The sequence below is a fragment of the Vigna umbellata genome, chromosome 8 (genome assembly GCF_029865625.1).
Source record: "Vigna umbellata cultivar VRB3 chromosome 8, Vumbellata_1.0, whole genome shotgun sequence".
In the NCBI taxonomy this organism is placed as follows: Eukaryota; Viridiplantae; Streptophyta; class Magnoliopsida; order Fabales; family Fabaceae; genus Vigna; species Vigna umbellata.
Window position 1 is genome coordinate 36,977,119 of NC_142172.1, and position 24,215 is coordinate 37,001,333.

The 24,215-nt window shown below is 30.2% G+C and overlaps 3 protein-coding genes across 3 annotated transcripts; 2 read left to right on the plus strand and 1 right to left on the minus strand.

Annotated features, from left to right (window-relative positions):
- Positions 1-3,146: 3,146 nt before the first annotated feature.
- LOC124827188 (ethylene-responsive transcription factor ERF096-like) lies at positions 3,147-3,905 on the minus strand. The gene has a single exon (XM_047300190.2). It carries the CDS (start codon positions 3,879-3,881, stop codon positions 3,417-3,419), a length of 465 nt encoding a protein of 154 aa, XP_047156146.2. The 5' UTR covers positions 3,882-3,905; the 3' UTR covers positions 3,147-3,416.
- Positions 3,906-12,159: 8,254 nt separating this feature from the next.
- LOC124827198 (RING/U-box superfamily protein) lies at positions 12,160-14,208 on the plus strand. Its single transcript, XM_047300203.2, has one exon. It carries the CDS (start codon positions 12,843-12,845, stop codon positions 13,917-13,919), a length of 1,077 nt encoding a protein of 358 aa, XP_047156159.2. The 5' UTR covers positions 12,160-12,842; the 3' UTR covers positions 13,920-14,208.
- A 3,392-nt stretch (positions 14,209-17,600) lies between these two features.
- On the plus strand, positions 17,601-21,093 carry ETFBETA (electron transfer flavoprotein beta). The gene is made up of 5 exons (XM_047300202.2): positions 17,601-17,791; positions 17,871-18,155; positions 18,294-18,374; positions 19,534-19,628; positions 20,753-21,093. Exons 1-5 carry the CDS (start codon positions 17,723-17,725, stop codon positions 20,976-20,978), a joined length of 756 nt encoding a protein of 251 aa, XP_047156158.1. The 5' UTR covers positions 17,601-17,722; the 3' UTR covers positions 20,979-21,093.
- The last annotated feature ends 3,122 nt before the right edge of the window (positions 21,094-24,215 follow it).

The following is a 24,215-nucleotide window of genomic DNA, read 5'->3' on the forward strand; positions in this document are numbered from 1 at the left end:
TGCTTATCCATGTAATTAATCACCTTGGTTAGTCTTTGATTAATCAGTTATATCAATGATGCTTTAATTTTCATACTAATATGAACAATGCAGTCAACGCTTGTCGTAGAAGTTGCCTTGGCCGATATATAATCGAATACACAAGGTGAATTAATTATGTTTATTATTACAACATTGACGGTTATCTGATGCACTTGGCTAACTTGAGCGTCAAAATGTATTTTATAGGCATATCCCTCTCGATCTTGAAAATACGTGGATCTAGATCATCTTAGCTTGAAGGTGTGAAGTTGGAAGCACGCTCTTTCTCGGTCTGAAACTACATCTAAGTCTTGAAACATTTCGATTTAAAAAGTAATGAATATTTGTTAGGAGTTTGAAGGGTTTTCACAAGGTGTATTTGACATTGTAAGAACAATATGAATTTGACAACCCAAAGACAAAAGGAAAAATTTGAAGTGGATTGTAAGTCAAATGATGAATTAGAATACCAATATGAAAAGCATGTGAAGCCTAAAAGAAAAAGGAAGTAACCCAAGTTTATGGAAGATTATGCCAATGATCTTAAATGTAATAATAAATCCGGAAAGAAATAGATTTTGCAATGATCCTATTAGATTTTCCGATATCTTATCTTTTATATTTTCCATTGACTAAGTCAATTATTTTCCATAATAGACTATTTATGCTTGATTATTTTACTAAGAAAGGAAATGAAAAATAATTTCCCCATCCTTTCTCTATTTCTTCTTTGTTTCTTTCCTATTAACCTTCCTTCCTTTTGAACTCTATCATTTGGTGCTTTCGTTAAGAGAATGACAAGTTCATTGTTAGCTAATGATGCTGCCACCATGGAAGCTCTTATTTGTGCTATTAAAGCTTTACCCACCAAACTTAGATGGTTTTTGGAAAGCAAAATTGTTGAACTAAAACTCTAAATCGACAACCCACCACAATCAAACTGGACATACCTAGATTCAATGGTTAGGACCCCTTAGGTTGGATATTCAAAGTAAATCAGCTTTTTGATTATCATCGTATCACATATGAACAACAATTATGAATTGCCTCAATCTACCCTGAGGGAGAAGTGTAAGATTGTAGAAAATTCTAATAGAATTTGTGATATACCAATTAATTATTATTAATGAAAGTTTTATGTAATTTTTGTTCATATTAAGGTTTTTTCAAGTTAAATTTTTGTATATAGGATACTTTCTCTCTTTTCAAATCTGTGTTTTTTTTTAATTTTAAATATTAATTATATAAGAAATAATTAATCTAAGTTTTACTTCCACTTTTATTATTATTTTTGTTATCTTTCCAACACTTATACTGGGATTTCTCATCAAACATAGCTTGTAACTATTGTTTTTATTGTCACTCTAACCATAGTTATTAATTATCAGTTTAAAAAGGATCAAAACAAAAATTGAAATTTAACTTAAAATTATAATTTTAACCTTTTTTTTTCAATCCAATTAAAGGAATTAAAATCTAAATCAATTTTAATTTTGAAGTAATTACAATATTGTAGTTCGAGATGGAAACTTATATTTATTATAATTGATTCCAAATGGTATCAGTTCAGGCTGCATTCACCCACTTTATGTGTGAACTCTACTAATTAGGAGAAAAAATGTTTCCCAAATTGACTGCAGAACTCAACTAAGATGATAATTGTATTTTTCTTTATCTCGTTTTAATTTTTAAAATTTCTTATCTTAATGTTTCTCCAATATAAATGAAAACAAGTGCCGAATATCGAGGTATATATATATATAGTGATATTATATAAACCGCAAGGAAATTCTTAGAATTAATAGTAAATGGATTTGGCTATCTCTGTTACACGATAATGAGATTTGATTGTAATCCGATTCCTACTGGTAAATTACTTTAACAAACAGACAAGACAGTATCGATTTACAGGTTGACCGACTACTAAACACTTTTCCTACCTGGAGTGTAACTTTTAATAAATATAATATGATTAGATATTTCTTTTATTGGATTATAGTTTTTTAAAATTTGAAAGTTGTTTTATGATAGAGGATATATATAAAATTTGTTATATTAATAGAAAATTATTTAAACATATATATAAATAAAAATTAACATAATACGATATTTAAAAAAATATTTAATAAAAAAATATTTTATCACATTTTTATTGATGTTTAATTTTAAAAGAAATTGACGTGAACAATCTTGATGATAAGAAGTTACACGATCTAATAAAATCTTATGTAAAATTACTAAAGTCTAATGTTTTATATATATGAACAAGAAATCCTTGATTTTTCTTTTTCAGTCATTGACTTTAGAAGTTGTGGGGGAGCTATACAAACCATTGTCCAATATTACTGTATTTATTTGAATGGTGTTACTTAACAGAATTCAAATGAGTGATAAAATGAGTATTATATTTCTATTGAAGATTAACCGACTTGCTGATTTTTTTGGTGGTTGAATATGCAATTCACCTACTACTTTGATTGCTCTTTTATATGGTGTGAAAGAATGATATAAATGGTGGTGTTTGTCTAATCATTTTGCTATTGATTGTGCATCTTATTTGTGGAAACATATGGGAAATTGTAAAAAAGAAAAAAAAATGCAAAATTCTGTTTTTGTTGTTTGGTTCACATTAATGAGGTTGTATTCAAGATTAGTCAACCTTCAGTGGAAAATAACTGAAAATGTTGAATTCAAATCATGGTGCTACGTTCAAACTAAATTTAAAAAATATGTTTTTGCTCATATTGATTCAAAGTAGAACTATCAGATTTTCTGGAGTTTTTGCGAATGCATTATATATAGTCTATATTAGTTATATACATATCTAAGTATTCTAGCATATATGAACGAATAGCTTGAGTGTTGCTCAGGTAACCAATATATAGCTTAAATTACTTAGTGTGATTCTTTGTCATTATGAATAAAATTTGTTATTTCTCTCTGAAAATGAAATCTAATGACATATTATATATATATATATATATATATCATGAGTATTTATTTTGTACTAATTATTTACAAGTAGATCCTGGCCTACTTTTACATACGTAATAAACAATGATTAAATTCTCTTTTGTGCGCATAGATGTGTGAAATTAAGCATCATCGAGAAACTTGACGGGGGATGGATATACTTTATCTCCATTTGATACCTCTTACTAAATATTAGACATACATGCATAATTGGTGCTACTAGAACCAGTAGCATTGTCTCCAAAAACATTATCGTTGGAATGGTAACTTCTTGACAGAGAAATTATACTATGGTTGGAAGCATTTGTGGGACATGTAATCATGTGTTTAAATTTACTAGAAGGAAGTTAATACGAACTCACAGAAAATATGAAAAGACATAGTTTGATACAGTACGTAGTATATATGGTGGTTGTTCCTTTTCAGGGGCCCCTTTTCTTTTTGTCTTCAAAGTCTAGAAGCTCCTCCAACAATTTGTCGTCTAAGTACTCGAACTCAAACACTTGTCTTCCTTGGTCACTTCTTCCTCTGGCTTCCACATTTGCATGCCTGGAGGAAGAGGAAGAGGACGACGAAGCAACAGAGGAATGAGTGGCGGCATTAGTGGCACCACCAGCAGTCATAGGGTACTCCTCAGGGAAGTTCAGGATTGCGAATGGACCTCTCATGGCATAAGCAGCTCTATCATAGGCTCTGGCTGCTTCCTCCGCCGTGTTGAAAGTTCCCAGCCACACCCTTTGGCCTTGCCTGGTGGAGTCTCGAATCTCCGCGGCGAACTTCCCCCAGGGCCGCCGGCGAACTCCCCGGTAACGGACATCTCCAGGCTCGTCCTTGGTTTTTCCCCTTGATCCTTCCTCATCCATGGTTTGGTTTTTGTTCTTTTGCATGCATGGTAAGGCAGGAGGAGATTTGTGGTCTTATATACGGTTGAAAAAATGTACACATAGTGCAGAGACTTTATTTGATTAGGCCACATGAGAATTGTTGGCACGTGACGATAAGAAGTTTCTGCTATTGAAACCAATGACCGATGTTGAAAAGTTTTGTGTCCATTGTATTTGGATGGTCAAGGTGGTGGCTTTGCAAAGTTTTGAAATTCTTTTTTCATTCAAGTAGCATTATCTCTTTTAAATGCCTTTTACCCATCGTTGTTCGGGAATTCATTTTACAAGCAAACAAATACCACTTTGTGGCTCACAAAAATATTGAAACCAATATTGCAATAATTAAAAGTAAAGGTAACCCCACCTTCATCAATTTTATGCAACTTGGTTGAAAGGGTCAAACGTGGCAAGGTCTTTAGTACTTGTGTTGCTCAGTGCTACCATTTTCTGAAGTCAGATTGCTTATTTATGCTTACTTAGGTAATCGATATTCTAATGATCTCAGAGCATATATAATTATAATTTCTGACACAGTACCCACCACATTTTTTTTTCTGCAGAAGGAACTAGGTTTCCTATTGTAAGATGATTTTTTTTTTTCTTCTAGAAAGAACCTGGTTCTAGAAAAATACTGTAGAATTATGAATTTATTAATATTAAAATTTCTTAATGCAAATGAATGTTGAAGAGCACTATAAGGATGGGGAATCTTGAGGCTGGGTTGTCTTCTTGGAAGTAATTGTAGGGATTGAATGAGATTCTCTATAAATGGTGCAAGAATCAGAATATGATTTACAAGTTATTGATTGAAATGAAAGAAGAGCAACAATTGAACCATGTATAAATGAAGTTAGACTCATCGGTATTACAATAAGATTTTATTTTCAAATTGATTGATTCAGGGTGCTGGGTGTGAGATCAGTAGCAGTTTCACCAAATTTAAAGAACCTTAAAAATTACCTGGGCCATAATCTGGAATATGTCCAAATCCATATAACAGAATAAAAAAGAATTAACACTGAATTTAAAAGAGTTTTTTATTTCTTATTTAAAGGAAAAGACAAAATGTTGTACGTTGGAAAGTAGAAGTGTCTAAAGTTGGTGAATATCTTGATTAATATGATTCGGAACAAATTTACTATTCGCAGAGGTGTTCAGTGAATAAGAACAAGCCTTTTTAGAGTCCTTGAAGCATAAAAAGGAGCTAAACAAGTTCAATATATATGACGGTCACTTTTGCAAAAATAAGAATATTTTGTTGTCGATAAATGGCACTAATCTTAAAATGTATATATGAATTTATCGAGTGGACTCACATAGACTCGAATCTCATTCTTACCACATAGCTTACAATACGGATATAGGCCCAATAAAGTGATTGGCCACAATTTTTTGGCATGATCTACAAAATTGGGCTCGACACCATTCCTTTTGCTTTCAAACAATGCTGAGATATCAGGGTAACATTTGCCTTCAATTTTAATTTCAAATTTATTTTAAACTTAATAAAGTTCTTTTTAATAACTTTTAAATTTTAAAATTTATTTGTATATTGAAATATTGGAGTGGTGTGTTCTTGGATAAAACATAAAGAAGGTAAACTAGAAGCAAAATGTTTTTTTTTTCAAAATTTCCTTCATTAAAAATATATGTTTTTCTTTTTTTCAAATTTTTCTTTATTAAAAATATGTTTTCTTCAGCGAGTCTGATAAATAGAAATATATATAAAAGTACGGATATTACCATAAATGGTTATGTGATTATGGTAATGATGAAAGTCAAATGTCTAGTACTGGAGGGAGGGTATCTCGAACAAACCTCCATGACTAACATTTATGGAACTCAGAACACATTTGTTGAGTCTGCATTTAGAGCAGAAGTGTGGGTGAAGGCCAAAAAATCATTTGAGTTGGGGAAGGTGATGGAAACTGTAATATCTATCATGAAATATCTTAGACCATAAATCATATATACATATATATACCAGTTCCATGGCCATGGTTGAATTCATTTTAAGGGAACTTTATTATCACTGTTTGTTCTTTTTTTTTTTTTTCTAAAATTTTGTATCAGAACTTTGATCTATTTTTCTAAAATTTAATAATTGATTAGTCTTAAAAAGTTTTTTTTATATTTAACTGAAAAATTACAAATAATTTAAATTTTTTAGAAGATTTATGTTAATAATAATATATATTATTATATGTGGACAATTTATTCAATTGACAATTATGCATAGCATGTTGAAGGTCTTTCAAAAAAGAGTATGAAAATATTGGTAACAGATAGTAAAGGTGGAGATACAACGCGACTACAAATGTAATTTGAAAAAAATAAAAATAAAAATTCTTTGTCGTTTATTATAAGTTTATAATGTTTTGCTTACTTGTTACATTGTAAAATTTGTGTTTTATTTTATTTGCACTTGACAATATTTTGTTTTAGTTCAGCCATATAAAAAATAGTTATCAAGATATACGTTAATTTGTAAGGGATATGATTTAATTACTGTCTTGTTTAAATTTACATAAAAATGTCTATTGGTTGCCAATTTTTGTGTTGCATCTTAACTATCAAATATATGTTTCATAATTATGATATATAATCTGAATAAAGTTAATAAATCATATATATTATTTTTATTTTTATATTTTAAATATTATTACAAATTAAATTAATTATTCTGTCAATTTTATTCGACCTTTTTATTTTATTTTTAATTTAACTATTTTTTAAACTAAAATACCTATTTATAATAAAATTACTTACAAAAATAATAAAAAATATTTATAATGAAATTATTAAAATTATTAATTTTTTTTTAATTTTAATAATAATATTATTATTACTTTTTTGGTATCATGAAAAAAACAACACACATTACATATATTTTCACTAATTAACCTTAAAGGTTTACTCTGGCAGCGTTTAAGAACTTTATAGACTTGTAACATAATTTCTTTTACGTTATAATATTTGATTTAATAATTCGACTTTCATTTTTAAGATTTATTTTAAAATATTAAAGAAACATTCTAAACTATCTATCTCCTTTGCAAGTCTTTATTTTTTAGTTTCTTTTAAGATCTTTGTATAACTTTTACTATAATGATATTTTATAAGATCTATACTTTAATTAATTTTTTATTTGATTCTCGGATCTCTGAAAAATTACATTTTAATTAATTAATATTTTATTTAATTGTTTATATTTTTAAGATAAAAAAAATCTCTTTTACTTTTATAATTCATAGTTTTAAATTTTATATCTTATTAGACTTTGGTGGTTAAACTCATAACCTTATATATGGTCCTAGTTATAAAAATTTCTTCATAGCACTAATTTAGAAATTGAAGGTCTCTTCATGGTAGAAAAAAAATAATGTTTAAAATTATAGGATTAAATTACATTACAAACTCACTACTTTAATATTTAAAATTTAAAATTTAAATTTATAAAAAAAATATCATTGAAATATACTGACATAATTTAAAATTCAATATTTTAGATCTTAAAAAAATTGATATTAATGATAAAATATTTTTTAAAATATCAACAATAAAATAAAAATATTATTTATAATATAATCAATGTAAAATATTTTAAAAATAATGTACTTAAAAAATAAATTAAAGTTTATATTATAATTCCTTCCATATCCTAATATATTATATAATAAATTAAGATTAATTAGTATTATAAGTTGTGATGTAAATATAAAACAACAAGTTGGTTAAATCCTTTTGATTATTTTTTATGATGAAAACACCGTCAATAACTTAAAAAAAACATTATTTTCACAGTTTTCAATCATAAGAATACCTTTCTTTAACTGAAGAAATATTGAACACAATGACTTTGACCAAGTCAATAACCTGAGATGGGACATGAGGTAGTAATTGAGTCCAATTGATAATTGAGCCAAGATCTAGATTTTCTACTCTTAAAATCAAGATTGATTAGGAAGTTTTTTATTTTGTGAATTGATGGGAATAGACTTTAGAAGAAGAAATATATTTTATTTAAGGGATAAAGTATTAGATTTTGAAGTGAAAGTTAAAATATATTTAAGATATTCAACTCATTTTGGGATTTGACCAGATCATACATATTGGAAGACCATAAATGATTCAAATTAGGGAGGAAGTGATTAGTTGCTTAAACTTTTGTCTATACAAACTTGAGAATGTTTCATGATGGGATAATTAATTAGTCAAATGCAAAACTTTATAGTTTTTTTTACTCTGGTTTATTTGCTTTCATTTCATCATTAATATAAATTACAATTTCTATTAAAAAATATCACTTTATTTTCTTATTCCTTTGACGTGAAAACAAAAAGTTAACTTTAAAGTTAGATAGAATCAATTAACTTATTTTATTTTACTAAATATAATTAGATGTATAATTAAACCGATCTCCATTTAACTTTTTTCTACTTAAATGAAAGATTAATTTTAAGAATTTTCCAAAAGAAAATACAAGTGTAAGTAAAGTAATTTATGTTGACTAATAAAAAAAATAAACAATTATATGCAGAGTGAGTTACATAAAAAAATTAAACTAAGTCATGCATGCAAAAGTTTGTATTTTCTCATGTGGATTTAAAAAGGTACAGAGTGGCAGAGATCTTAAAAGGAAGGGAACTATTTTCCTTGTATGGTCAGAAGAACACGTGAAGACACGTGCACATTGGAAACCAAGTGAGTTCAGTAATGTCTTTAACCCTAAAAATAACAAATATATATTTTTCTTCCTTTTGTTTAAACAAAACTAATAATGTGAAACACAAGAACATTGCGTTCTATAATGGAGATTTCCCCACTAAGAAACTAAGATGGTTGTTGATTTGACATGTTCCATGCAATCATGCGATAAATTTCAGTTAAAAAAATCTAACAGATAGATAGAAAAAAATTGCTATTTTCTTGAGTGATTTGCCATTTTTTTTCAGACATTTTTCTTTCTTTCAAGGATCCATCTTAAATTATTTCAAATCTTAAATGTAAAATTTATAGATTGATTTTGACGACAAGGCAATAATAAAATTGGTTTGGGTGGTTATTAAATAATTTAGTAATGGATGTGAAGTAATTGACGCACTTTCAAATCCGTAAAAATATTCTCTGAATATTCATTTAACATTAATCTTTTCATAAATCTTTGTGGCACTGAACTGAATCCTTAAATAACTTAAAACAACATTTGGACATGAATCCCTTAATTGTGTCTTTCAAACCTATGGATAAATTATTGTATGCCAAAGTATTTTTAAAAATAAAATAACTACTATTTGAAATTTAAAGTAATTCTGTAACGGGAAACTAAATATATTCGTCTTTTATGGATAGCATCTTTTATAGGAGCTTCCTACATTTTCATTTTCAACCATGAATTAATGGAAACACAATTTGGTCATCCTTTCTCATGAACATGAGTCCGAAAATATATAGAGTCCGCTGAATATTGTAAATAATTAGTAGATAAGAAAATGCGTTCGAAAAAAAAGTATTTATTGATGACAAGGCACGCTTGTAGTTCACGTATTCTAGTATGTATTTATTTATTTTTTGGTTGTGTTAAGGAAGTTACTTGAGAAAAATACAATATTATTTGAATATTTTTTTATATTAATTGATGTTTTTTTATACACAATCAGTGTTGACGTTTTGATGTTTACATGAACACGTCTTTATTATTTAGTTTTTTCTTTTTGTGTAACGTTATATTTGGGAAATACAATTTATAATTTAACACGTTTTCAGCGAACTTTAAATATTTTAAAATGACTAACCACTGATGTTTCCTCTCAAAACGAAAAAAAAAAACTGACTACCAATAAATTTCATATAAGACCTTAATTTAAAAAAACAAAAACAAAAAAAAACTTAACTCATGTCATGTCCATCGTATAATGATAAAAATAGTTACCATTTTTTTATAATTGAGACCTTAATTTATATTTCTAGACTTTATCTTTTTGTAACTTTTATTTTGATATAAGTTTTTCAAGACAAACATTCTAATGAATGCTTTATTTAATCACTAAAAAAGTACATTTTTAAAATAAAAACTATTTTATATTTGTATGATTCAAAATTTAAAATTGGATTGATAGGTTAACATGTATTCTTGTAAGGCCAGATGGATACCAAAAATCACGGTTATCCCAGTTCTTACGAATATGAAATGTTGCTAAAATGATTATCTCGAAGTTAGTGTAATTTGTGTCAAATTTTCTAACTTGGGACGATACTAGAAGTTCAAACACATGCATTTCTCTGCAAGTTTATGTGTGTAGAATAAAGAAGAGAAGAAATTTGTAGGGCAGTAGAAATGAACAGCGTCATTCCTCCACCCAAAAAGAGAAGTGACATTAAGCATAACCCAGTAGCGCGGTGAAGTGACGGAAAAGAGACAATAATTGTGAAAATTTAAGGATTTTTTTAGAAAAACTTTGCGTGTGTGAGCTCTTTTCCCAAGTAAACTGTCTAATAACAGCTGTTGCTTCCATGCCATATCCATGTGCCTCTTTTCCCTCACGCAAATGTTACTGTCTGTATTATTTTCCCTCAGCATAGTGGTCCAATATTTCACTGCAACCATGGAAACATTAACTAGCTGCAGGTATATGCTCAACAACAGGGACACATGTGCTCCCATCATATTAAATGACCAAAAGTATTTCATCACAATAATATAACCTGAGTCAACAAGCTTCGAGACCAAGCTTGACTTTCAGTTACAATTTTAAATGTGAAAACGAAATATACAAACCAACAAAAGTTAGATCATATGTTACATTCAACCTAGAAATTCACAAGAGTATCTGAAGTCACCACTACACACGGGCTCTTGCTGTCTGCGACTTCTCGATGAAGGAATTATATATTATTCAGTATTGGATGAGAAGAACTCTCCTCAATATGAACGCAGATGATGATGAGGGGAGGACAAAGGAAGATTTTTGATAAGTTTGGAGAGAGAGGATGAGATTTTGAAACGATGGGTTAATGAAAATTTGAGGAAAAGTGGTGGGGGAAGTTTCTTCTGGCAGATGCCACAAGGCGCATAGGCTAAAATCTTTGACTAATGTGTGAAACACTTTTTGAAAGTGGGAAAGCAAAAGGGAAACCTTGTCTGTTTTTTTTCTTTCATTTGCTCAATCTCTTTCCACTGCTTCTGAAGAAGCCAAATGTGAATATGTGTCGGTTCTGAAACTTTTGATATATCCAACACAACAACACTGCACATATATTTGACTTTGCCATAAGCCACTGCATCAGGAATTCAGGACCCACCTAAAATTTTTCCCTAACGTTAGACCACTGCCACACTTCCTCTGCCCAAAGCTTTTCAAATAAGATAGGCGGACAGTCAACATCTTCCCTCAACGGTCAGCCCTTTGATTAAGGACTCATATGGTGGGCTGCATGTGGGGGTGCCTGTCTCACACCTTTTCTTTATCATTCATTATCATTTAATTTGTTGAAAAAAAATTTACCCCTTTTTTCTTCATTAACCTTATTTATGTCTGCTTTGCTTACTAGGAAAAAGAAAAAAAATTAACTTTTATTTCCTATCTAGTTACCAAACAAAACCAGTAAGCAGATTTTCTTTCTTTTGTACCTTGCTCAGTTGAACTCCACCGATGTTGGTGTGTTAATGATCATTTTGTCCTTTTGGATTAATAACCTGTGAATGATTGATTAAATGTAAAGAACAATTATCACTAACGTTCTGATAAAAATTTTCTGTTCCAAGGTTTCTTTTCTCCTGTAGGGACAACCACTTTTTTCAAAAGAATGGCCAGGAAATTCTGAAGTTGATTTTCAGCCCAACACATTAATTACCATGAAACTGTCAACATACAATATGTGCACATTTAAGTATGTAGTGCACCTATTCGTACTGATACCATAATATATATATATATATATAAAAGTTATCCATATCAATTCAAATTTCTTCTAAAAGGATTATATGTGTGCAGTATTTCTAGGTAATTATGATCTATCTGCATCAAGGTAGAACACATGATTTAGAAAGTCTGTTCAGTGTGTATTATTGAAGTTTGAGAATATTAGAAAAAAATGTAGTATAAAAAGGAACGAGAAAAAAGTACTGTTTTTTATTCCATGTCAAATTAGTGGTCTCTTTTAAGGACTCAACAAGTTTTTTTGGTAGGCTCCTTCATTGATTATGATGAAAATAGAGTACAACTATTGCTTGTACATATACAAATCTGAAATATTTAAACTATTCAATCATTTATGATAGGATGCTTATGGCATTAAACACATGGTGCTATCACTGTTCATGACCGTCATACACTGTTTAAGGTCTCTAATTTTTAAATTGTTCATACGCTGCTGTAACGTAAAATATAATAGGAGCAGTGTCCAAGACACTTGAACAATTTTCTAGCCTAACTCTCTGGGAACCTCTGAGAAATTCACCAACTCCGTAGTCTGAGCTAAGACTCCACCCTCCAACCTCAATAAAGAAAACAGGTTTTTGTCAACATTTTCATTGAATTTCAAGACCTTAATGTATTGTCCACCTCACCCCCACCACACCACCCTCATTTAAACACCATCTAGCTTTGCTATCTTCTCCCTTCTCCATACTCCTCCAGTTTTCATTGGTTTAATAGTCTTGAATCTGCTTTCAATTCTCTCCTCAGCCATCTTTTTTCAAAACTAGTTTTTTCTCCCTATTTGATGACAACTTAAAAGCCGAGTACTTCACTCGTTAACTCTGTTCACTCCCATATATTCTACTTGATAACAATCATAGCTTACCTCAAGTAGTACACAGTACACAAGCTTTGGATTTCAAACAGCTGATATTTATTTTCAACCTAAACTCTTACATTGGGGAGTCATTCTATTCATGTCTTTTGCTTATGTTCAAGATCTGAGAGAACCAATTGGTCTGCATTTTTGTCTTTGACATCTGGGATGGATCTTGCAAGCAGAAGATACTTGATTTATGTCTCACAACATGTGTCACAATCGGAAGCACTTTCTCCGGTCACAAGTCCAGGGGGTTCGTTCTTTCATCCTCATCAGCATTCTTCTAGCACCAGTTTTCCCATAATCGCAATTGCCATAATAGGAATAATGGCCACGGCTTTCTTGCTTGTGAGCTACTACATCTTTGTGATCAAATGCTGCCTCAATTGGCACAGAATTGATATTCTAAGACGTTTTTCTCCATCTAGAAGGCGTGAAGATCCATCACCCATGTACTCACCAGGCACAGAAGCTCGTGGACTGGATGAGGCAATGATCCGGTTAATCCCTGTGATTCAATACAAGACACAGGGGGATGATAGAGAATCTGGAGAATGTGCTGTTTGCTTGAATGAGTTTCAAGAAGATGAGAAGCTCAGGATTATACCAAATTGCAGTCATGTGTTTCACATTGATTGCATAGATGTTTGGCTTCAGAGCAATGCCAATTGTCCTCTGTGTAGAACAAGCATTTCCTTGACAAGCAGATTCCACGTTGAGCAGCTTCTTGCACTAAGGTCTTCTTCCCCTCCGGATCAAACTCCACCAAGGGAAAACCACATAGGAAGAGATGAAGATTTTGTTGTAATTGAATTGGGTAATATCCACGATAGAAGCCAAAATTTGCGAGAGAGAGGAAATGGTTTGGAGTTACCATCACCAACATCTCTTATTAGTTCTTGTACGCCAAGGAAATTGGAACAAGGAAATGAGCAGAAGAAAGCAATGAAACTGCATAAAGTGACGAGCATGGGAGATGAGTGTATTGACATTAGAGCAAAAGATAACCAGTTCTCAGTGCAACCAATCAGAAGGTCTTTCTCCATGGACTCATCAGGGGATAGACAGTTCTATTTAGCAGTTCAAGAAGCTCTGAGGCTGCAGAACAGGCAAGTCAATGAAGTCAGCACCACCGAAGGCTGCAGTGGTAGTGGTAGCAATAGAGTCAAGAGATCATTCTTTTCCTTCGGACATGGAAGTAGATCCAGGAGTTCTGTGCAACCCGTTTCTTTGGAACCCTGAAATTTCTCTTTTCCCTTCCCTCTTTCCATTATGTTTGCAACTTGCAAGTTTCTTAGGTCTTTACTTTTTCTTTTTTTTTTCTGAGATAGAGATGTTACTATGTTAGATGATGAACAGGTCATAGGATTGTATGACACACAAATATTCAATTGCATTTAATTTTAACTTGAAACCATTATTGCTGTATTTGTATGTTTCTGAGTGTATAAAATGGCTTCGTGTTGTGGTTCGGTCTGGTTGCTTCAAATGACAAGGAGATATGATAATGAGCATCATTGCAGAAATCATCACAGAATAGCTTTCTAAAGAAAATATTTTTCCACTTTGGATCGATTAAGTGCACGTTTGTGCTTAGTTGCGTTTAAGGTAACTGGACATTAATTCTTCAAAAGCAACAATGTTGTTACTTTTCAAAAAGGCTATTTTCTTGAAAAAATTTCAATAGCAACTATGTTAATATTACCTTAAAAAAAATCAGTTATGTAAACCTAATTGAAATGCAAAAGAAATCAAATTGAAATACAAAGATGTCATAAGAAAAAGAGAAATAAGGAAATATGGGTCTGAAGTAAAAGTAATGGTAGAAAAAGAAGTAAAAGTAATGGAAATTAAAGTGGAGCAATTACCAAAATGGAGAATCCAAGGTTGAATATGAAGTAGATAGATGAAGGTGTCCCAAGGTTTATTTTAATAGGAGGAGGAGGGTGGGAGTCCTTTTTCATTGATAAATAATATTCACCCACCAAAATTATATTTTTGTACACAGTGTGTGTTGTAATGCTGGTGGATGGAAAGATAAGTTTGGTCATATTTGGTTGGTTTGGTGATGGTTTTTGTTCCACAGTTTCATCTGTTTCCAGCTTGTAAGAATCAATCATTAATTTGCGGTTGAAATATTATATTAAGTAATGAAGGAACATCCAAATTTATTGGTGGTAGTAGTTCATCAATCATCGTTGTAGTTATGATTTTGCCCTACCAAATATTTGTCTGCACATAGTAATTTCTGAAGGTTGATGAGAGGGAAAAATTAAAACATTGATACGAAGTTTTACCTCTTGTTTTACTCTATGTCCAAAGCATCCTCTGCTATGTTTTTCTGATAATAGAGTCCCCCAAAATCGTGGTCTGTTTGAAGACCATGTGCACGTAAGCATGGGCAGAGCTACAAGATCTGCTGCACATTTCAGGAACCCGTGAGATGCTACATCTTTGTCAAAAAGGGAAGGGAGAAAAAACACAACCAAAAGTTTAAAGAAGGTAATCCCCAAAAAGATAAAAGATAATCTTCTATGCCATGGGGCCTCACTGTCTTGTGTTTTTTAAATCAGCTCAACATTTTTTCTTCCCTGTGTAAATTTATTTTTAAAAAATGTTCTTCGAATAAGACCACACAGTGGGTGCAAGATTTGATATCATTTTCTCTCAATTCCACCTGCCTTTTCTTTTTCTCTGTCAGAAATTTCACTTAGTGTATAAGAATATTCTACCAAAAACAACAATGCATACGAAAAATAATTCTTAGAATCGCCTATACACGCTTCCTAAAACTTTCTTTAAGTAATTTGGACACGTTCCTAAAACAACCTTTTTTGGTGTGACAACGGCAGGTGTGGAAAGACTCCGACACTGTGACATGCAAAATAAAATAGATTAAATATTAGTTTAGTCTATGAATTTTTATATAAAATTAAAAGTTATTTCAATGAAATTTTTTAATAATTTAATTTTCAAATTAAAAAAAATATAATCCTTTTAATTTAATTATATATTAATTTTTTATTTGTTAATAAATATTTTAGATTGACATTTTGATTACATATTTTGACACACTTTAATTAAAATGTCAATTTCAAATGTCATTTAACATTACTTAAATGGAAGTTAATATATTTAAGTTAAGAGAATTACACCTGTTTATTTTTAAGTTAGAAAATTAAAATATTTTTTTTCTGAAGACATTCATCTCTCCTTTACTTCGGATCAAAATTTCCTAAAGCCTATAATGTGTTGCACCAAGAAATTTGATAGATGTAGGAAGAAACATCCTTTCATAATTTCGTTATTTTCTTTGTTGTTCACATTTATTCAGCTCAGGGTTTGGGCTTCACAGGCCTTTCTTTTTAATTGTATTCACACATCCGTTTCTTCCTGCACCTACATATCATTCTTCTGCACCTATATTAAAGAAACTTTCCATTTTATCCTTTTTGAATTTCATATTCCAAAAGTACAAAACGAATTTTGGATTATATAATTCATGAGTTAATTTAAAAAAAAAAATTAGTTTCTAAATTATATAATTCAATTTTTTTTAAAAAAAACAAAGCTTTTGGATAGTATAATTCGAAAGTTATTTTTCACTATAAATTATATTATTTAGAAGTTATTTTTAGTTTTAGATTGTACAGTGTCTAACATTTTCTTTTAAAAAAAAAACTGACTTTGTTTGAAAGTTAAAATTGATCCCCATATTTTATAATCCAAAAAAGATAAAAATAGAATTTTATTAATTTAGGGGTATAGGGAGAAATACATGGAGGTGTTGGAAGAAAATGCCCATCCCCACCCTTTTTGTCTTTGGAACGCACCTTTATGTAACGACTACAAATTGTTGTGTTGTGCAATACACAAATGGCATTTTTTTTCTTGTTGCACCTGTTTTGTTTATAAAATTTATAAACCCCTGTTCTCATTAAAATTATAATAAAAACTAAAAATTATCTATGCACCTTAATTTTATTTTTTTTATTCATTATGCAATGTATATTTTGAAAAGTATTTTTTTCAAATTTGAAAATACACTTCAAATGCATTCAAAAATTTTCTAATTTTCTTTTTGAATCCGAAAATTCTTATCTGATCGTATAATTCAGAATATAATTAAAAATATATAGATTACAAAATATGTTTCTAAATTTAGAAATTCGTTTTAAAATATACATTTTAGAATGATTAAAATAAAATATATTCTGGATTCATTTCAGAGTATATTAAAAAATTAAATTCTGCCCAAACCTCTCTTCTTCTTCCAACAAATTTCTCCTTTAATAACCTTGTTATTAAAAGGCATGGGATAGAGATGGAGAGCCAGGTCATGTTTGTCGTGTTGAGTGAGATAAGCGCTAAGCTAAAACCTTGGATAAGATCAATTGCAGCGCCACCAACTTCTTCTACACGTCTATCCTTTCGACCCAAACATATTACAATATTCTAAATGTCTAGTAATTCATCATCATCATAAATTATTATAACTTTAATCAATCTCTTTTTAATTTTAAATTTTAACATACCATAGTTATTCCTTTCTCATGACTCAATAGTCTTTTTGGATAAAACATTAAGTTCAACTGAAGATTGATGTTTATGTTATGAGACAAAATACTTGTTTTTTTAATTTTATAAATTGAAAAATGTTTGTTTTTATTATTCTAGTCAAATTACATTATAAATAAATATGATCTATTTTACATATTTAGATTACCTACTAATTCTATTCTGATAATATTCTAGTTATCCTAAGAGAAAATAATGCACATACTACTTTTTTTTTATATTATCATTAAAATACTAATAATAATAAATGTATTTTTTTTTACTGTGAAAATAGGCAAAACCCTACTTACTTTGAAAAGTAACGTCTAAAACAGCAGCTTTAACAGTGTTGGTGTTTATCTCTGATTAAACTGTGTTGTTTTTTAGTTTGCAGTTGGTACAGCAAACAGAGCACATGCACTCTCCTTCTTCCGTATATCGTTTCCATCTCCACACCTAAACACACACCCCATCTTCAACCAATCACAATGAAGATAATGGTAGCCGTCAAGCGAGTGGTCGATTACGCCGTCAAAATCAGGGTCAAGCCCGACAAGGTAAGAAACTCACTCACAAACTCACCTTTTTTTTTTCTCTCTCCGTCCCAATTTGGCTCAACACGACGCCGCTTTGCAGACGGGGGTGGTGACCCAGAACGTGAAAATGTCGATGAACCCCTTCTGCGAGATCGCCCTGGAGGAGGCCCTTCGCATCAGAGAGTCTGGCTTGGCCTCCGAGGTTGTCGCTGTCAGCATCGGGCCCTCTCAATGCGTAGATACTCTCCGAACGGGTCTTGCCATGGGAGCCAACAGAGGCATCCACGTCGAGTCCACTGCTTCCCTGTTCCCTCTTTCGGTTGCCAAAATCTTCAGAAAGCTCGTGGAGATTGAGAAACCCGATCTTCTCATCCTTGGCAAGCAGGTATTACTACTACTGTTATCCTTTCTTGTATTTGTGGAAATTCAGGTTTTTGTTTGTGCGGGTGTTCTGGGGATAAGTAGAAATTGGTGCTTCAACTTGTGTTGTTCTCTATAAAGTGTTCTTGCTATTTTTTTACAGGCTATTGATGATGATTGCAATCAGACCGGGCAGATGGTAGCAGGACTCCTCAACTGGCCTCAAGGGACTTTTGCTTCAAAGGTTAGCGTTGTCCATTTTATCATTTGCATAATTAGTAAACAATGTCTTCATGACTTATCTATGATGTGCTTAAGTTACATGTCATCTTAATGCACTGTATTCAGATTATTTTACTGTTTCTCTCCTCCATTATTCCCGATTTGGTCAAAGCTAAATGCTTTTCTTTGAACACCAAATGGGTTCCTTCAAATGCAGTGACGTTGATTGGGTTTTCTCATTTTTTTTTCCTACTATTTATCACTGCCCTGTCCATCTAGAATAGGGTTATTGATGCCTTTGTGAAGTCATTAGGCGTTAGTATAGGACTTCCTTTGTTCATTTTATTTTAGGATGGGTATATACATGACATGTTAAATTGGGTATGTGTATATGGCAAACCAACCACTAATAGCATGCTTGGTTCTGTCCCCACCCCAGATAGTAGTGGTTTGTGGGAAAGCTCCAACTTAGAACGAAGAACTTAGTAGTAGCTTTTCCAAAAACCATGGTTTGGGGAAGCCTTAATCTAAGATATTATCTTGGAAAAAAAAATAGACGGGGAACTGAAGCTCTTATGGTTATGGGTATATGTATGTGTTTTAATGTTTTCTACCGAAGGGTATTAATAGTAATTCCTCAACCACACAGGTATCATAGATGGTTTTAGGAATCATGCTCTTTTGTCAAACTCGATTACGAGAGTGTTCTACTGAATCTGAAATATGTTTCTTGTTACCTCTTCAATATTCTTGAACATTGATTGAACTTATCCCAGATTCCTTGTAAGATCAGACCTTGTGACATCCTTTTACCTCAATTGTTCTATCAAAAGTAGTTTAGAATTTGGTCATTGTTGTTTCTTGTGTAAAACTATTTTGTAACAAAAATTATTGATCAAGTTACTTAGCCACTGCTTTCAGAAAAATTCTCTCTATTTGCCACTTGATTTTCTTGGAAGGATACCCGGTCATCTGCTTGGTTTGAATTAGAGTAATCAAGTTTTCATGTGGTAGAATTTCTTAAGTTTTCGTTATATAGGCACATAGAACAGATTTGTAGCAGATGCACAAGAAAATTTGCAGTTCAGTGCTCCTGTTTTGATAATGTTTTCTAGGCTAAAATATGAAATGTTCTTTCTTCTGATAAAGTTATTTTATAACTAACTGCTGCTTTCCAGTAGGTTGTCCTTGATAAAGAGAAACGGGTTGCCACAGTGGACAGAGAGGTTGATGATGGTATAGAAACTGTGCGTCTGAACTTACCAGCAGTAATAACGTGAGTGTCATATTCTTTTATTCTTTTATGTTTAAAAAGAATTATATCCACCCTATCTATATTTCTAAGAAGCCTTGCCTTTCTATACTTGCTCTCATCTGGGTTTATCTTTATCACATGGTGGTGACCTAAGACCCATTTATTTTCTATTTTCTTTTCATTTCATTCATAACTAAATTTCAATTAACCAATTGGATCATGAAGCATCGTACAATCTTTTATAAACTAACTTCTCCCTAAATTGGTAAGAAAAGCTTTCTCTTTGACTAATGTGATTGAAAAGAAGGAATATCATGTTAAATGTAAGATTGTAGTTTTCGTTTTATTTTCTGTATTGTTTAGCATGGGAGTGTTTGAAATCACAAGTATGGTAGAATTTGTTTTTAATGCTATGTTTTCTCCTTTTCTATTTTTGGTTTTTTAGTTACTTGATACTGAAGGAGATAATATTTTTGAGACTGAGTGTAAAGCTTGAGTAAAAGTGCACTCAGCCTTGGAAATTTATATACATGAATGATTACAAACCTAATAAATACAAAACAAAGTTGTTACATGTGTCATCTTTAAATTTTGATCTATTCATAACTATTCTTGAAATTTCTCTGGGATGCACATCCCTATGATGCAACTATATCAAGTTTCTTGATTGTTCTTACAAGATTATCTCTTATCAAGCAACCATGCTGAGAGTATAAGGATGTCGAAAGTTTTCTGAATTTTCAGGCGGGTATCTGCTCCTTGCACCCTCTGAAGAAACAGCAATAAATTGAACTCGAAGTGCACAATAATATTATTCATTTTAGCAACTTACTGTATATGCATTACTATAATACAATAGAAACGCTGTCACTAATGCCTCGTTTGAGATTCAAATACTTAAGAGGAATATCGTGAGGATGATTCTTTTCTGTTAAACCCATGCTTTGGAACATGTGTGATCACAAAAAGTAAACTATATACATCAGTAAAAGTGATTCAAATGAGCAGTGACATAAGAATCCATTTGCGTTTACCTAAGATGACATGTTTCATAAATACTTATTTGATACGAATCTTGATATACATAGTTGGACGTATTGTGTTGCTCTAACATCTGGATGACTTGGTGACTTTTCTTCATGCAGCACCGATCTGAGATTGAATCAACCAAGGTATGCGACTCTTCCCAACATAATGAAAGCAAAGTCGAAACCCATAAAAAAGTTCACTCCGGAGGAGTTGAATGTGGAAATCAAATCTGATTTGGAGATAGTTGAAGTCACAGAACCTCCCAAGAGAAAAGCAGGGGTTATTCTTTCATCAGTGGATGAGCTGATCGACAAACTAAAAAATGAGGCCAATGTCATTTGATTATTCTCTCTTTACCCCAGTTACTTCTCAAGAAAAGATGAATAATCATGATCCAACATTCTTATACATTTGATCAATTAACACGATAAATTAAATGGTGTTCCTTTTTACTTTATTTATAGCAAATTCCATTTTTTTTAGTGTGTTTGGATAAAGAATTCTTCAAAGACAATTCATTTAAAAGGTAGTAATTTTCTACATTCTGATCATTTTAGTTACGAAGTCATGTTCTTGTAAGTGTAGTTAGTGGGTTAATTTTCTAATGTAAGAGAACTCTCATCTTCACGTAATCCAAGTTCTCATCATGGAGAATTGAAAATAAGGACAACGAGGTTAGGAATTTAAAATTAGAGTATGAAGTTTTATATTAAAGAAGATAAGGAAGAAGAGCATATATAGAAAAAATTTTAAACTCGTTGTTCTAAAATTTTCAATTAAAAATAATATTAAGTCTTTGATATACGAGTGACTCATAATTTGAAATTCATTAAATCTATTTTTTCTATTAAGTACCAACATATCTACTGAAAGAATCCGACAAGCCTTAAAAATTATAAACAATTTTATTGTTGAGCACTTTGAAAGGCATTAAAGAAAAAATATAATAAATCTTAAAATTGATATCATACATACCACTAAACATTGTTCAGCACTTTAACTCAGCTAAACATTTTAATTTCTGAGTTGGAGACTGTTAATTTGGTTTTTAAAATTAGGTTTAATAACCAATTTAGTCCTCACTTTGGTTGAAAAATCTCAATTTAGTCCCTCGTTATAAAAATGTTTTACATTAGTCCTAACTTTTAAAATAGTGGGTCAGATTGGTCCCTTTCGTTAAATATAAGTTAACAAAATTAATGGATGATGATGTGACACAGCTTAAAGCTGATGTGTTAGATTGGTCCCTCGTTAGCTTTAAGTTGTGTCACATCATCATCCATTAATTTTGTTAACTTATATTTAACAGAAAGGATCTGACCCACTATTTTAAAAGTTAGGACTAATTCAAAACACTTTTATAACGAGGGACTAAATTGAGATTTTTCAACCAAAGTGAGGACTAAATTGGCTATTAAACCTTAAAATTATTAAAATATGAGAAACACTGATGCCACTGTTAAATGCTTTTTTGCATTTACACTAGCCCATATATGAGAACCTAATCACAGGAAAAGAAAACCACAGTTTGATTTATAAATTGTAAGATAATGTCAACTTGTTTCTGAACCACTAAAATTGAACAATAATTTGTAAAACTGAAGAATTCAATCTAGTTAGTTCAACTACAGATTTTTTCTTTTCAGAAATAATATTTTAAAAAATATTATCTAAATAGACTCTAGCTATTCTATTTTTCACACTAATATGGATCACTGTAGCAGTAGGGAATTCAGAATTCTGAGAACCAAATTCCCAACTTTATTTGGTATCTTCGGCGACAAAAACACTGGAATTTAATTTCTTGGGGTCGAATTTTGGAAGGTTTTTTTAACTTTTCTTTGTCATGCTATGTTATATGAGAGGTGTTTGAAAGTTTCGTTTAACTAAAAAAAATTATATTTATAAGTATAAATCTTATTTTATAAGATTGAGATATAAGATTGAGTTATAATTAAAATTTACAAGATAATATTAAAAGTATGAATTAGAGTTTATTCAAGAGTTGTTTAAAGATTTTAGAAATTTAAAACAAATTTAACAACGATATATTTTTATTTACCAATAAAATAATTTATGTTAAAATATATTATAATTTTATTTAAAATTTATTTTTGTGATTTTTGTTATACAAAATAATTCAATAAATTTTTCCAATAGATGATAAAATCAATCTATTTAATATTTATTGAAGTATTGTTGGTCTTAAATAAACTTTTATTATATTTACTTTTGAAAAAGTCCTTTCAAAAACTTAAATTCTTAATATTATTGTACAAGTTATATATACATTTGAAAAAAAATATTCTTTTCATATAATTAAGAATGTCAATCAATTTATTATTTTTCGATCCTATACTTTTTTTAAGATATTTAATTACGAAAATAAATTTAATCTATCTCAAGATATAACAAATTATCATATTTCAAAGATTTTTTAAAGTTTAAGAAATTATCTTTCAAAAGAATACATTGTAAAGACTTTACCATTTTAACACTAAATCAAAAATCAAAAATATCTTCGTATATATTAAATTGTTCAATTCTTGAAGAGATTTTATTATTTCATTCTGATTTGATATAGAATGTAATCTAGCTAACCTAGGGTTCTGTTTATAACTAACAAAACTAATCATAGATATAAACACTTAGTTATTTTTATATGTAAAAGTGAGTGAATGAGAAATACCTCTTTTCTCTCCAGCAGCTTATGTGTTGAGAAGCAAGTGCATGTCCTGCATAGACAGAGAAGAGAGATCCTTCATTGTTAGACGCCCAACAACATTCCCATAAATCTTTTCTTTCTACGACTAATATCTTTTTTACAAAACTTAGAAGATTCTATATCCATTTCAAAAGTAATCTTCTTGGCAAAAACCACTGTATGTTCAAATCCATTTCCTCTATATCTTTTTTATTGTAAATTCTTATTACCTAAGTTAACTGCAAATAGAATGTCATACAATATTCATACCTAACAAAAATTTAAAGTTTTCTAGCTCATAAGTTGTTGAATAGTTAGTTTCATTTTTTATTTTAGGACCATCACTGACTTATTATCTTCTTTTGAAGTTTTGAATAGACTAATTCATATTTTCTACTTTATATATCTATATATTTTTATACAAAATAAAAAATTATAATATATAGAACACTACTAAAAATAAATATTTAAAAAGAATGAGTTAAAACAATAAAATTTTGTTCTAGTTGGCAAGAAAATTAAACTCCATCAAGACTCATAATATCATATGAAATTTCAAGTCTTTTTGTCTTTTATAATAAGTGCTTAAATTTAATTTTCCAATTTCAACTTTTTTATAAACCTAGGGTATATAAGCTTAATAATATATATAAACTTATTCATACAATAAAAAAAAAACTATTATAATATTAGATTTAAGATTACTAAATTATTGTTTTTTTAATAAAAAAGACAATTGCAAATGAACATGTAACCAATCGGCTTAACTCTAAACAAGTAAATTAAGTGAACAAAATTACAAGTTTTAAATTTTTTTACTTTTAGCTTTTCACTTTATATATCGAATTGTACGTACTGAAAATTAAGAATATCTT

Coding starts and splice junctions, on each gene's coding strand:
- ETFBETA (XM_047300202.2), top strand. CDS start 17,723: ATGAAGATAATGGTAGCCGTCAAGCGAGTGGTCGATTACGCCGTCAAA. Junction 18,375..19,533: donor AAGGGACTTTTGCTTCAAAG/GTTAGCGTTGTC, acceptor GCTTTCCAGTAG/GTTGTCCTTGATAAAGAGAA. Junction 19,629..20,752: donor AACTTACCAGCAGTAATAAC/GTGAGTGTCATA, acceptor TTCTTCATGCAG/CACCGATCTGAGATTGAATC.
- LOC124827188 (XM_047300190.2), bottom strand. CDS start 3,881: ATGCAAAAGAACAAAAACCAAACCATGGATGAGGAAGGATCAAGGGGA.
- LOC124827198 (XM_047300203.2), top strand. CDS start 12,843: ATGGATCTTGCAAGCAGAAGATACTTGATTTATGTCTCACAACATGTG.